Below are 16307 nucleotides of genomic sequence, written 5' to 3'. Positions count from 1 at the left end.
CTATAATAGCCCTTCGCTCAGCACCATTTGTGCTTATTGACCACAACTAATTTTACCATTCATCATCGGGACTCATTGTTGTGTACCATCAGTGTTTCCTTTGATCTTGTTATCTATTTTCTAGCATAAATCTGTGCTACTCAAATGTAACAAGTCAAAAAAACTGCTTTGATGATTATTTATTTCTAATTCAGCTGAATTCTATGGCAAATGGGGAAACTTAAAAGCTTTGTGAGGGTATAACAATGCAATATCACAAGATCAATGCATTGTCCTTGCGTCCATGAAAGCACAGCGTTATTGTGGCGTGCTGTTCAATATACTTAGATAGAGCCAAAGAGAATGGGCATCATGATGTAACACACTGCAAATCATAAGTATTTGAATATTATGGGACAAACCATAATTTCTATGCTGCCTCCAAGCTCCACAGATCCCATGCCTTTCAAGCTCTCCTGAATAGTTCGACAGTAGTTTCCTCCTATAGGGTCAGGTTGTTATGGTCTGAAGTCCATCATTTAGCTGCAGTTACTGCCCGCCTATTATGTGCTGGGTTTGCCTTTAAACATAAAAATAATGAGGATTGAGACATGGTGAATTCACCCATGTTCTGTTGTGTGTCCTGTTGTTTACAGTCTCTCAATAGCATGTATAAAGTAATTTGCATAACTCTGTAACTCACTATTCAAGTAATTACTTGCTGATAAGTAGTGTCCATCATTAATGGCATCATTGATTTGACTTTTTTTGCATTTAAGAATAGCAAATGAATCAATGTACATGGAAAAACAAAAAAAACATTACCTAGGGCTTGAATGAATGGGACAAGCAACTGTCTAAGCCAATGATTGTACAATTAATGGTATGGAAACTGAGAAGGAAGTGTAGAGGAGATGAATTCAATTCCAAATGAAGTAAATAAGGAGAAAGAAAAAGATAATAGATTGAATTGAGAGAGGGAAAAAGACAAAACAAAAGTGTAACAGACATCTTAATATAATTTAATGTCTTGTAAACCTCCTTCAATTATAATCTCAAGGCCTGAAGCACCAAACTTGCATTAGTATATATTTTTTTCATTTTGCGAGATCAACTAACTGTAATTAAGACGCAGTGTGTATAGTTTGAATGGGTTGGGTAACTTTGGCTTGTATTTGCTGCACAAGTGCAGGAAATTACTGCCAATCAATGCATTTCTTGTACTTTTTTCACACATATAACCTTTTCCATTTTTTTATATGTATAAAACTACAATTATTTATACATTCTTAAGTACACATTGAGATGATATAAAAGCAAAATAAACATTTAAATAGATAATTATGTACTGTGGTAAATCTAACCTATTAGGCTAAGTAATGAAATTAGTTGTTAAGAAAAATGGTAATAATAGTTTCCATACAACCCTTCTGGACCATTTCCACTGGTCCAAAATGTTGCATACAAGCCTATATACCAACCATTGTAGGTGTTTATATCCCAATTTGTTCGTGCTTGTTCCTGCCCGCAGACATAATTATCCAATCCCTATGTACTTATTTACTTAATTTTTTCATTTTTTTTATCCCTTTCCCAAATCTTTCCCTTTACTTGTGTTAATTCTCTATTTTCCAAAAAAAAACAACAAACATTTAGACTAGGGGTGCTTACGTTAGCAATATTACTGTGTTGATGAGAAGAGCAATATAAATCATTAGGAGAAGAGCAATATAAATCAGGGAGGTAGAGTAACTCAGAAAACAATTATTTTACTACTTTAAACCTGTTTCTGCTTTTACTTGAAATTGATGAATCATTAAGGCTTAAATAATGAAAGTCCCATTAACCATACCAATATTTTGACACAAATGCCTGTGCTATTACTGTTCTCCTACTCTTTCTGTATTTAGATTTTGCAGTTACAGATGTCCATCTTCAGATAAATGCCAAATATTGTATATACATACATCCTTCTAGCAATTGAGACTAAATTCCCAATTTCTCACTTGTACTTGGTGGCTATACTTCCCCACTAGAAATATCAGGTGTCTCACTGAGAGTTCAAAAAAGCTCACACATCATCAATCGCATGTTAAGATTTCCTTTGTTGAAGCTAAGCCCTACATTCTCAGGCAATTGTTAGGAGTTTAGCTGTAATGGTTACCACAGCTGTTTAAACTAAATACCAATACTTGCATTAGATGACTGACATGACTGAAGTACTATTGTATAGTTTTCATAATAGATTGTTTTAATTTGCTCCTACTTCTAACAATTATTTTCAGAAACCACATTTTTGGTGATCAGTTAATTCTGACAATGTCTATCTATGTCCAAGTCATTCTAACTACATAGAGATCAAATGCAACAAAAATTTATTATTTGCTAATTGTTTAAGCAACAAGATAAGGTACAATTTAAATTGGCACATCATAAAATTACTTAATGGAGAATTTCTTGTTTTAGCGATAATTCTGTTTGTGTATTGACAGTTTTGACTGAATATTGCACTGTGCACCTGAAATCCAGTCCATTTCAGAACAAAATTCTTTGGATTTTGCTCATACCTCAAGTCTGAGTAAATGGAATTTTATCTTGTGGGTCTTCTTCAACCCACTTATTGGGGTTGACAGTTTTGGCTAGAAGTGGGCTGGATCTAGGTATAATATTTGATGCATTATACAGCTTGCACAAAAATGAAACAATGCTCTTGTGACTTTAAAGTTTGTATCACGTGCAGCATTTTCAGTGTTTAGAATGATAAAAAGGAAGCCATATCATGCAGCAGTGGGATTAGGAGTCCCAGCAATGCTTTCTCTCATGGTGGATTAGCAGGTTCACCGGGGCGGGTTGGAAGAGGAACTGAAGAAAGTGTGCTGAGTTTTCACAAGGACAATCAATAGGGCTGAGGCCAAATTATACCATTCTAACAAAAATCTAAAGAAAAGTCACCTAGATCAAACACTAAGAATCTGTGGTGCAAGAGTACACTAAACTACAAAGAGTAGAGGAGAAGACGATATAAATAGAGAAAAAGAATGGTTAGGTGTCTTAAGGCTCTATGAATGTTAAGAAGAAATAAGGTTGAATGAGATCAGGCATTTTACAATTTGAAATCCAGGTCATGGATGAGTTTAAATAAAAGTAGAATTAAGTCTTAATGACATGGAAGTGTCACATGTAGGTAAATAAATTCACCTTCTAGCTACCTGTAATAAAAGGTCAAAGAATGCATTTAAAAAAACTGAAGAAGAAAAACAACTCAAAAGTGGAACAAAAATCATCTATATTCTTACAAATAACGACATAATTTCAGAATTACATGCTTGCAACAATAATATTACAAGGAAAATGGGCCAAATTGCCCCTTGCATCCTGTAAAATAATTTAGTGATTAATTTTATATAATGCTAGAGTCACAATTTGCGCAGTATTCAGTTGGCTTGGATTGATTTTTTTTAGTTGACACCTTATACATGCAGTTGTTTGAATCAAAGATCAGATTATCCAATTATTATGATAATACAAAAGTGGTTTTGAGAAATAGTAAACAGTTTTCTCTGCAAATATTTCTACAGCATCAAGCATTGCAAATTCAAATAAAAATATAAATTTCTTACTTCCATTCTGCTGCAGGGTTCAGAAAGTTAGTATCAAATTTATAAAATTAGTTACAAAAGGTTACATACTTTTTCTGTCATTTCATGAGAGTGGTGCAGTGAGTGATCTCTTTCTAGGAACATTCTCTGTTGCTCGTTGCTGGCCAGCCGACAAGTGAGCCAGGCAGACAGTGTACACCCCACAATGCCCAGACATGCCATTGACATGGAAGCAAGATAAATGGGGTAAGTAAATGTCCTTTTTGCTACTGCTCGCAGAAACTGAAAATTTAATATTCCTCCGATCAGTCCACAGATACAACAGGCAGAAAATAATATCATCTGGTAGGGAACAGGAAGGATTAAAATCAGGTATCACACCAGCAATTTGGAAATAATATTAGAAGGTAAAATAAATATTCCATTAATTGACATAAAGGAAAGTTTAGAAATTAAGCATAATAATCTTATTTTAATTAATTACATTTATATATTAGTGTCTGTAAATTCAATATGATTCAGTTTATGGAAGAGTCCTTAAATGCTATTTGAAATTTCCCAAAGTGATAATTATTCTCTTCAACAGGTGATTTTCAATACTCAAGAGACAGAATTATGATTCAACGAATGCTAACAAAAATTAAACATCACTGGTTATAATTGTTGTCCTAATCTTGTAGCTGGTATTGTGGCACTTGCTACTGAACCTGAAGAAACCTGCCCACCTACTTCCAATCTGTAATAAGTCTGATCTCTGCGCTGGTTATAATTGTTGTCCTAATCTTGTAGCTGGTATTGTGGCACTTGCTACTGAACCTGAAGAAGCCTGCCCACCTACTTCCAATCTGTAATAAGTCTGATCTCTGCACTGGTTGCATCCAGGCATCAGTCCAAAGAGGAATATCTGTCATCCAGGAGTAGCACAATTTCATGAAAATGGCAACATATTTAGCTATGGTGAGGATGAAGCTTAATGATACGCTTGAAAAGTTGCAGAAAAAGTTTACATTGATGTTGTTCAGAACTTGAGCACCTGAGTTACAGGGATAAGTTGAATTGGTTAGGACTTTATTACCTGGACCATAGGAGAATGAGGGGAGATCATTCAGAAGCATACAAATTATGAGGGGAATAGATAAGGTGAGAGGATGAATACATTTTCCCCTCAGTGTGGGTGATCATTGGCTTAGGATGAAAGGTGAAATATTTAAGGGGAACATGAGGGAGAAGCTCTTTACTCAGAGGATAAAGCTAGCGTAGAGTGTGCTGCCAGGGGAAGTGGTAGATGCGGATTCAATTGCAGCATCTAAGAAAAATTTGGATAGGTACATGGATAAGTGAGGTATAGAGGGCTCTGTTCCAGGTGCAGGTAGATGGGATGAGGGAGAAAACCTGGATGACATGGACCAGATGGTCTGTAGGGCCTGTTTTTCAACTGCAGGGCTCTATGACTCTATAGCACAATTGTCTTCATTGGGCAGAGCACTGAGTACAAGCGAAAGGATTGTTACAGCTGCACAAGTGTTGGTGAGACCACATCTGAAATAGTGCATGGACTTCTGGTCTCTATTCTATAACTAGTGTGTGATTAAGCGAGAGAGGGTGACTCGTAAGGATATTCCTGGGAGTTGTGAGGACAGACTGGGTAAGATAGGACTGTTTTCAGTGGATTCAGCTAAGAGATGACATTATCAAATCACGAGAGTCAAAGGTAAGGTGAGTGGTCACAGTATTTTTAAGTAAGAGGAGTCTAAAACTGGAGGGTGTTGGTCTAAAGTGAGAGGGGAAGAAATTAAAAGGGACCCGAGCAGCAGGTTTTTCTCACAGAGGGTGGTGAGTACACAAAATGAACTGCCAAAGGATCTGATAGAGGTGCATACATTGGCACAGCAAAGTAGTGTAATGATTAGCAAAACACTTTACAGTACAGGTGACCCGGGTTCAATTCCCACTGCTGCCAGTAAGGAGTTTGTACGTTCTCCCCGTGACCATGTGGGTTTCCTCCAGGTGCTCCAGTTTCCTCCTACAGTCCAAAGACCTTCCGGCTGGTAGGTTAATTGATCGTTATAAATTGTCCTGTGATTAGGCTGGGGTTAAATTGGGGGTTGATGGTCTGGGCCCTCAAAGGGCTAGAACGGCCTACTCTGTGCTGTACCTCAATAATAATAAAAAATAAAATTACAATGTTTAATAACAAACTAATATGGTCCAAACACAGGTATGTGGCATTAGCTCGTAGGCAGGCATCTTTGATTGTGGCGGAGTTGTTTTGAAGGGTCTACTTCCATGCATTCTGTGACTCTAATTTCATTATTAAATGCTTAAAATATTTACACAAAGTATTAAATAAAAACAAATCGTCTGATTAGAAACAAAGTGTTTCGAGACAAATCAACGACTTGTCGGATCGTGGAACAGTCTCAAAGATAGGTCAGGGCATGGAAGAAGGAACTAGTATCTGTTTTCACTTCTTTTCATTCAAATGGCAATGTTACAACGGGACTTTGATCCATTACAAAACCTATATTCCATATTCAGGGTAAAACTAGTAATATTATATTAAAAGTAGCATAAATATACAAAGCAAAAATACAATGGATTCCGGTTATTTGGTCGATTGGTTAATTGGGGCAGCTGCTTATTTGGCCCAACTCTTAAAGAACAAAAACTAATCAAGAAAATAACTGGGTTCCCTTCGGTTATTTGGGACTCTATGCTGCTTAATTGGGGCAGGAGGCTGTTGCTGAACAGTTTCTAATTAGCATTAGGTGCATGCACTTGTGTGGCTGTTAGACATTACACCGCACTTAGAGCGAACAGTTATGAAATAGCGTCAAATGCATACTTTTGTGTTCAAAAGGTAGTGATGTCTGTTGCTGATAGTTGGTGAGAAGTAAGCATTAAGACAATTGAGGACTGTTAATCTCATCGCACTTTCAGTCACTGAGGCTTAGAGATGCCAGAAATGGCCGGGAGTGAAAATGAAGCCATTTTACTACTTCAACAATTTAGGAGCTATGAAGAACTCGAAGGCATCGACAATCACCTTGAATGTATTATAATTAAAATGAAGAGTTGGAAAAATGCCATAGCGAAAGGATTGTATGAAGGCAATCCATTATCTACACTAGGTATTCGCGCTGATTTTGTTCATTTACAGTTAATTGAAAGAACATCACAGCATACACTGGATTAATTCCTCTGTTAATAACAATTAGGAAATAATAGTTTTTCAGAACTGTAGTAGTACTGGTAGTATTCAAATCTGTTCTGTTTTTCATTTAAGTACATAATTTCCTGCTCAGTTAAAAGGTATTTGTCATTTTTATACCTTTTTAACTATTTCCACGTAACTTTGGCTAATTGGAGCAGCCAAAATGTATTGGTCCTGAGGTGTCCCAATTAACTGAAATCCACTGTATTTCCCAAATGAGTAATTCAATGCATGGGCAGCTATGAAGAACAGTATGTACGCTAATTTGTAGCTTTGGATTTACTTTGAAAGAACTATAATGGTAATTACATGATGGATATTAAGAGGTACAGTACTGAAGCATGTTTTTTAAATAGGTTACTCACTATCCGACCAGATTTCTTTTTGGCGCAGACAATTCCACATATTCCACAGATTAAAAACTGGAAAGAAGAAAAGACATATGAGATACAGAATGATTAATGTAATAAAATAGAAATCTTTTTCATAATGCCGCCAGCAATAAAGCTTCAGCTTGTGACCTCATTATTTGGAACATTGCATTCCAATAACATAACAGAAGCAAGCGTGGACCACTCATGCATACTCTGCCTTTCTGTAAGATTGTCTGGTCTTTCAGCTCAGCATCAGTTTCCTGAAATCACATATCCCTTGATTCCTTTTATATTCAAGAATGTCTTAATCTCTGTCTTGAATATACTTACCATTTAAACAGCTACAGCCTTCATGATGCAGTATTTTAAAGGTTTCAGACAATATGAAGGTGGGTAGACTGCGGGTAATGCAGAAATTGTGCCGAGGTTTACAGTGGGACATTGATAGGATGCAGAGCTGGGCCAAGGAGTGACAGATGGCATTCATTCTGGAGAAGTGTGAAATGATACACTACAGAAGGTCAAATTTGAAAGCAGAGTACAAGGTTAATGGAAGGATTCTCAACAATGTGGAAGAATAGAAGGATCGTGGGGCACGTCCATAGATCCCTCAAAGCGTCCACGTAAGTTGATGGGATGGTTAAGAAGACATATGGTGTGCTTGCCTTCATTTGTCAGGGGATTGAGTTCCAGAGCTGCGAGGTAATGGTGCAGCTCTATAAAACTCTGGTTAGTACACACTTGGAGCATTGTATTCATTTCCGTTTGCCACATTATAAGGGTGTGGAAATTTTAGAGAGTGTGCAGAGATTTACCAGGATCCTGCCTGGACTTGAGGACACGCTTTATGAGGATGGATTGAACAATCTGGGTTATTCTCTTTGGAGTGAAAGAGGATGGGAGGTGACTTGACAGACGTGTACAAGACGATAAGAGGCATAGATAGAGTGGACAGCCAGAGACTTTTCCCCAGGGCGGAAATGGCTAATATGGGGTAGCGTAATTTTAAAGTGATGGCGGAGAGTATGGTGGAATGTCAGAGGTAGGTTTTTTACGGAGAATGGTAAGTGTCTGGAACGCGCCGCCAGGGGTGATAGCGGAGGCAGGTACATAAGGGATATTTCAGAGATTTAAAATAGGTACATGGATGAAAATAAAAGAGTGGGCAATGAGTTGAGAGGGAGAAGGATTAGATTGATCCAGTGTAAGTTAAAATATTGTCAAAACATCTTGTGCCAAAAAGGCCTGTACTGAGCAGTACTGGTCTAAGTTCCATGTTCACTATCTCTGGATGAAGAGATTTATTTTCATCTCAATCATGAGTGATGACGTCTTCCAATGGGACGGTAAAGGTTGGTTTTAAATCATTAGCCGGAGCAGCATCATTGTTGGATCTATTTTGTTTAGCTCTGGAATAAATTTGTATGTCTAACAGATCACCAATCATTCTTCTAATGCTCGGGTCGTTTTAATCTCCCCTCATTGGACTAACTTCACTCCATCACAAGAATCAATCTGGTAATCCTCTGTTTTAGGAAAATCTTCTTCACACAGAGAGTGGTGAATCTGTGGAATTCTCTGCCACAGCAAACTGTTGAGGCCAGTTCATTGGCTATGTTTAAGAGGGAGTTAGATATGGCCCTTGTGGCTACAGGGGTCAGGGGGTATGGAGGGAAGGCTGGGGCGGGGTTCTGAGTTGGATGATCAGCCATGATCATAATAAATAGCGGTGCAGGCTCGAAGGGCTGAATGGCCTACTCCTGCACCTATTTTCTATGTTTCTATGTTTCTATGTAACACTCCCTCCAGAGTGCATGTCTTTCCTCAAGCAGGGAAAACAAATGTGCACACAATATTCCAGACTCAAGCTTAACAATCTTTCCACTCAGAAGCAATGATCAATAAAATCATGAAACTACATCTCTATAATTAAATCACTGTTGAAGTCACAGCATGATAGTTCATCTTTCTCTAATATAAGTTTTGTTACACTATTTAGAACTATTATTCTGAAATGAATTTTTACACCTTCAGTGAAATATATCAGTCAAACAAAAATAATTCATCATGATCTGCAATGACTGTAGTAAACTGCACACTCTGATAGCTTCTCACAAACACTCTAAGAAATGCTATCTCATGAAAGGTATTTAAGAAAGGATGTGTTGATGCTTTCAGAGGAGGTACATGGGAATGATAGGGTTATGCTATGAATAGCGATTGAAGCCTCTGGACCTTTCACTTGCTGGAATTTAGAAGAATGAGGAGGGATCTCAGAGAAACCAATAGAATGTTGAAAGCACAAACAACAGGAATTCTGCAGACGCTGGAAATTCAAGCAACACACATCAAAGTTGCTGGTGAACGCAGCAGGCCAGGCAGCATCTCTAGGAAGAGGTATAGTCAACGTTTCAGGCCGAGACCCTTCGTCAGGACTAACTGAAGGAAGAGTTAGTAAGAGATTTGAAAGTGGGAGGGGGAGGGGAAGATCCAAAATGATAGGAGAAGACAGGAGGGGGAGGGATAGAGCCAAGAGCTGGACAGGTGATTGGCAAAGGGGATATGAGAGGCTCATGGGACAGGAGGCCCAGAGAGAAAGACAAGGGGGGGGGGGACCCAGAGGATGGGCAAGGAGTATAGTCAGAGGGACAGAGGGAGAAAAAGGAGAGTGAGAGAAAGAATGTGTGTATAAAAATAAATAACAGATGGGGTACAAGGAGGAGGTGGGGCATTAGCGGAAGTTAGAGAAGTCAATGTTCATGCCATCAGGTTGGAGGCTACCCAGATGGAATATAAGTTGTTCCTCCAACCTGAGTGTGGCTTCATCTTTACAGTAGAGGAGGCCTTGGATAGACATGTCAGAATGGGAATGGGATGTGGAATTAAAATGTGTGGCCACTAGGAGATCCTGCTTTCTCAGGCGGACAGAGCGTAGGTGTTCAGCAAAGTGGTCTCCCAGTCTGCGTCGGGTCTCACCAATATATAGAAGGCCACATTGGGAGCACTGGACGCAGTATATCACCCCAGCCGACTCACAGGTGAAGTGTCGCCTCACCTGGAAGGACTGTTTGGGGCCCTGAATGGTGGTAAGGGAGGAAGTGTAAGGGCATGTATAGCACTTGTTCCGCTTACAAGGATAAGTGCCAGGAGGGAGATCAGTGGGGAGGGATGGGGGGGACAAATGGACAAGGGAGTCGCGTAGGGAGGGATCCCTGTAGAAAGCGAGGGGGGGGGTGGAGGGGAAGAATCAGCTCAACATGCTGTGATGGTCACAACCATTGTCATTGCTTTTCAATAACAGCGTACTTAGCTGCTATGCTATGAAACTCTGGAAAGATGTCCAAAACTCTGAGAAGCTGGTACACTTTGTATGTGATATATAAAAAGCAGGAAGTTTAAAAACTAGGCAGAGGTGTTTCTTGCAATGTCTGTGTAATTTCCAGGCACAGTAATGTGGCAGTATAGAGCTGAAAATACGCTCTTGTCCACTTCACACCTGTAGACCTTCTCATTAATGCAAATAACTAATCGGCAAATCATATGGCAACAACTCAATGCATAAAAGAATGCAGATATGGTCAAGAGGTTCAATTGTTGCTCAAACCAAACCTTAGAATGGAGAAGAAATGTGGTCTAAGTGACTTTGATCGTGGAATGATTGTTGGTGCCAGATGGAATGGTTTGAGTATCAGAATCAGAATCAAAATCAGGTTTTACGTCATGAAATTTGTTGTCTTTGTGGCAGCAGTACAATACAAAATATAATAACAGAAAAAAGTGAATTACAGTAAATATAGTTAAATTAAATACATAGTGCAAAAACTAAATTTTAAAAAAAGGTAAAGAGGTAGTGTTAATGGGTTTAATGTCCATTCAGAAATCAGATGGCAGAGGGGAAGAAGCTGTTCCTGAATTATTGAGTGTGTGCCTTCAGGCTTCTGTATTTCTTTCCTGATGGTAGCAATGAAAAAAGGGCATGCCCTGGGTGATGAGGGTCCTTAAAGATGGATGCCCCCTTTTTAAGGCATCACTCCTTGAAGATGTCCTGGATACTACTGAGGTTAGTGCCCATGATGAAACTGACTCAGTTTACAACTCTCTGCAGCTTATTTTGATCCTTTGCAGTAGTACCCCCGCCCCATACCAGACATTGATGCAGTCAGTTAGAATGCTCTCCACGGCACATCTGTAGAAATTTGCGAGTGTCTTTTGTGACATACCAAATCTCCTCAAACTCCCAATGAAATATAGTATATCATGCCCTATTGTAACTCTATCAATATGTTGGGCCCAGACACTGCTGACCTCCTGGCATTTTCGTGCACAACAGTTTCTAGAGTTTACAGTGAATGGTGCAAGAAACAAAAAAAAAAAAAATCCAGTGAGCCGCAGTTCTGTGGGTAAAAATGCCTTGTTGGTGAGAGGTCAGAGGAGAATGGCCAGATTGGTTCAAACTGACAGGAAGGCGACAGTAACTCTAATAACAATGCATTTCAACAGTGGTGTGTAGAAGAGCATCTCGGAACACACAATACATAGAACTTTAAAGTGGATGGGCTACAGCAGCAAAAGACCACAAAGATACATTCAATAGCCTTTTCTCCTACAGAACTGTCTTGCCTAGATATTTTTATGTTATTTTCACCATTTTTCATAAACGTAACTGCTGTGTATGGAAATCCCCGGAGATCAGCAGTTTCTGAGATGCTCAAACCACCTCATCTTGCAACGGCAAGACAGAGGGGGAGGTAAAATTGAGGGTGGGGAAGTTACAATACTAATCAGGGACAATATCACAACTGCACCCAGGGGAGACATAACGGAGGGGTCAGACACTGAGTCCATTTGGGTGGAACTCAGGAATAGGAAGGGTGTAATCACACTGATGGGATTGTACTACAGACCAACCAATAGCCACTGGGACATTGAGGAACAGATGCCTAATCAGATTAAGGAAATGTGTAAAAATAATAGGGGATTTCAACTCCCCTAATATAAACTGGGGCCTTCTTAATGCAAGGAGTTTGGATGGGGCAGAATTTGTTAAGTGTTTAAGGTTTCTTAAATCAATCTGTGGGCAGTCCAATGAAAGGAGGGGCTGTACTGGACCTGGTGTTAAGTAATGAACCAGGCCAGGTGACTGACCTTTCAATGGGTGAGCTGTTAGGGAAAAGTGACCACAACTCCTTAACTTTCAGGACTGCTATCAATAAGGTGATTAAGAAGGCTTATGGAATGTTTGCTTTTATTAGTTGAGGCACTGAGTTCAAAAGACAAGAGGTTATGTTGCAACTTTATAAAGCTCTGGTTAGGTCACATCTGGAGTATTGCATACTGTTCTGGTCGCCCGACTACAAGATGGATGTGGACGATTTAGAGAGGGTGCAGAAGAGGTTTACCAGGATGCTGCCTGGTTTAGAGGGTATGTGCTATCATGAGAGGCTGGATAAACATGGGTCATTTTCTCTGGAGCACCGGAGGCTGAGGTGAGATCTGATAGAGGTTTACAAGATTATGAGAGGCATAGATAGAGTGGACAGAGATTATCTGTTTCCCAGAGTTGAAATGTCTAATACCATAGGACATACATTGAAGGTGAGAGGGAATAGATTCATGGGGGATGTGAGGGGTAAGTTTTTTTACTCAGAGAGTGGTGGATGCCTGGAATGCACTGCCTGGTATGTTGGCAGAGGCAAACACATTTGAGGCTTTTAAGAGAGGTTTGGATAGGCACATGGATATAAGGAAGATGGAGGGCTATGGACACAGGGATTAGTGTTTGTGTATTTTTGATTTGCTTTTTAGCTGGTTTGGCACAACATTATGGGCCCAATGGCCTGATGCTGTGAAGTACTGTTGTGTGTTCTATGTTCTAATCATTTCATGGTCAGTCACCTAGATCACATTTCTTTCCCATTCTAATGTTTGGTGCGAGCTACAACTGAGCCTTTTGACCATGTCAGCATGCTCTTATACACTGAGTTGCTGCCACATGATTGGCTGATTAGATAATTGTATTAAAGAGCAGGTGTGCAGATGTGAAGCGGCCACTGAGTGCATCTTGTGTCCACTGCCGTTTTTTGGCAAATAAACACCCACACCCTTTGACAATCATTTGCAAACTCAGAAGATAACTTGTGTAAAAGGTTATGCATGGGGTGGGGTGGGGGGGTGGTAAGAGGACACGGAGCACAGCAGACTTCATGATCAGGATTGGCAGTCTGGTCACTGGACTACAGAAAAACAGAGAACACTGTGAAGTTGGCCATGGGACTGCTGAGGAAGTGGTCACCATAGCCAGAACCTGACTCGTGCTTCCTAGCCTCCCATAACCTGCCAACCAAGAGATGGCAAGCAAAGCTGTGAAATAATCAACAAAGAACTGAATTAGAACTCCATACAACCAAAAGCATGTTCAAGTGTAGGAACATTTATCAACCAAGCATCTTTGTGCCAAAATAAAGCACATTAACGACTGTGCAGTTTGTAACGAGTGTTTTTTTTGTTTCTATTAGTAAAATGGCAATTTGACAGGTGTGCCATATCTGTGGACCGTAAGTATTTTTTCCCCTATAACCCCTTTAAAATCGCGTCTTGTAACCAAATGCTTCCCCATGTTCCGGAAACAATCTGTTCGGAAGAAAACCTCAAAAAGAAATGCTGCCAAACACGTACCCAGCTTTTTAATTAATAAAATTATTCATTAACTGCTAACATTACTAACTACTGTATATCTAGTATTTTTCAGGATAAATAAGGGGCAAATTCTGAAACAATTGACAATTGCATCGTGGCGGCACAGTGTTCCAGCAGCCAGCGGTACAAAGGATAACTAAAGGAATAAAGTATTTTCAATCATGCCAACCTAGAAACCAGCTTTCACCTGAAATAGTTTAAGATATTAACCAGGTTTTTTTTAAACAAAATGCAACTCCACTATTCAGGCACCAAATCAAAACTCAAAACTTCAAAAAATATAGCTCGGTGCAATTAAAAGTTGATCCGAAACTGAACGGTGAAAGTTATTTAGAAATGTATATTCAGCACATGCTAATTGAATAGTATGGACTTTGCGGAACACACATTAGAAACGGCAAAGATCATCTGAACCCAGTCGGGTGTTTGGAGTACAGGGTGTCTTCTCAACTGTTGGATTGAGGCCGAGCGGGGGCTTAAGTCTGACAATCGCACCCTCATCGCCTCTGGTACCGCGGCTTAGACAAGTAACAACGTTACTGTTTTTGACCAAGCAGCAATTGACAACTTGGTTACAATCTACAGAAATGCTGGAACCTGACCTAGGTCCCATCCTTTTTCACTAACAAGCTACAGCGCCCGATGAATGCTGTCATCAAATTAAGCTCCAGGCAAAAAGTCACAAGCGACAATTTATCTGCACGCTGCAGTTTTCAAACGAAGCGCTGGCTCCGAAATATTCCCGGCAAGTGTTGCAGATATTAGAGTATTAAGCTGAAATAAGCCAATAGAAAGGTGTTATGCAGGACTAGTTTAGGTTGGGTACAGGTTTCAGCCACATCCAAATTTATTATTTTTATGTAATATCAAACTCCGCAAATTCTGTCTTTTTAAGAGCATACATTAATTTATGTCCATTCTTAATGGACTGGCCGCATCGTCCCATTTTAATTTGCAGGTACATCCGGTGCACTAAACTCGTAATCACCTTCATTTACATAATGTACAATTATATCCATTGTGTGGGAAATAAAAGTGAACTAATCAAAGTTAACGTGAGGCTAACAATCTATGCACCTTAAGCAAACTCGGTCAGAGTGCCTTCTAATCCATTTGATCTCGTTGTAGTTTAAATTGAACAGAAAGCTTTGAGACACTTCTTTCCACCTTCCCGGTGCACGTGAACACCCTTTTTAGTTTCCCCAGATCGCACTAAACGCAAAACATTCACCGAGACCAAACGCAATACAAGAAATGCAGGAGAAACAGTTTGCAACGTACACAAACACCGCTCCATACCGGTGAAGAGTCCCCGAGCTGGGGTCGGCGAGCTCGGCTCCTCCCGATGGTGACCGCGCCCAAAGCCACGCTCGTAACCCCGAAGCCTATTTCCATAGCGGAGAGCACGAAGAGACTGGCAATGATCTGACCCCTGGTGCACATGGTGCTCCCACCAGCATTCTCTCGAGAGAAGGAAAACAACCAACACGCCTGCCACACAACTGAATATACCAATGAATAAATAAATAAATAAATAAATGTTTCCCCTTTAAAAAGCTTCCATCGGTTTCTTCAACTGATGGAGAGATGCATGTACAGCCACATCCAGTAATAACACCCTCTCATTGCCAAAATGCACGGAGACTTATTACAGTGGAGGCTGTCCAAGATGTCATTTGCCGCGTCTGGGCAAATCACCTTTCTCGCTGAAGCAGCGCACGGCGCTAGTCTTTCGCCAGACGGCTGCGAACTCACGGTCGTTTAGACATCGACAGATTTTCTGTCGAAGCAGCTGGTTGACAGAAAAAAACACTGCCAGTCACGACTGCTTTCGCTCAATCCACCACGGCCAGATGACAGGCTGACACATCTGCATAGCGTAACGCGAAATGGTTGATTTATTGGTCTGATAGATGCCTTAAACCTTAAGTTGCAAGAGCAGAACTTCGCTAAAGCATCAACAAGCGCGTTTATTTGAATCAATAAAGTGACAAATCCAATCTTTCTGGAACTCAGTTTTGCATCCCCATTCCCTTCTTCAACGGCGCCAGATGAACTTTGGACAGCATTTTCTCTCTTCACCAAGGCTGTCAAATGCAATTCTAATATCCATTTTACCCACTCAGTACGTTTACTACTGAAACTCACATCCATGTCTTAATTTCCTACTGACCAGACTTATATCTGCCAAGGAAAAATTAGCTGATCTAAATCATCTGTTTGATTCTAAACCACATGAACCCTCGTTCAACACATTGGACTGTACCTCTTTATCCATGCCTTTTAAGTTCCTCCAGCATGTTGAGTGTGCTGCTTGGATTTCCAGCATCTGCAGATTTTCTCTTGTTTGTGACATTGCCCTGACCTTGCAGCTTCTTTCAGTTCATTCCCCCAAACTCTCAAATGTAAAATTCTCAGCAGGCAGTTCAGTTTATGGACTTGACC

At 39.9% G+C, this 16307-nt stretch overlaps 1 protein-coding gene across 2 annotated transcripts in view; it reads right to left on the bottom strand.

Annotated features, from left to right (window-relative positions):
• The window catches only part of LOC134343552 (transmembrane protein 196), a 32950-nt gene extending 17502 nt beyond the window's left edge, over window positions 1–15448 (bottom strand). Inside the window, exons 1-3 of one of the 2 annotated variants that reach the window (XM_063042291.1) lie at window positions 15144–15448; window positions 7158–7214; window positions 3669–3920 (exon numbers count right to left, since the gene is read on the bottom strand). In XM_063042291.1, the coding sequence (XP_062898361.1) occupies window positions 3669–3920; window positions 7158–7214; window positions 15144–15305 (471 nt within the window). In that variant the 5' untranslated portion in view covers window positions 15306–15448. The remainder of the gene's footprint in view (window positions 1–3668; window positions 3921–7157; window positions 7215–15143) is intronic. The other variant, XM_063042292.1, reaches the window with a different exon arrangement.
• Window positions 15449–16307: the final 859 nt, after the last annotated feature.

Source organism: Mobula hypostoma, chromosome 3, assembly GCF_963921235.1.
Source record: "Mobula hypostoma chromosome 3, sMobHyp1.1, whole genome shotgun sequence".
NCBI lineage: Eukaryota > Metazoa > Chordata > Chondrichthyes > Myliobatiformes > Myliobatidae > Mobula > Mobula hypostoma.
Note: the sequence above shows the minus strand (reverse complement) of the source record. Positions and strands in the feature narration are given on the sequence as shown.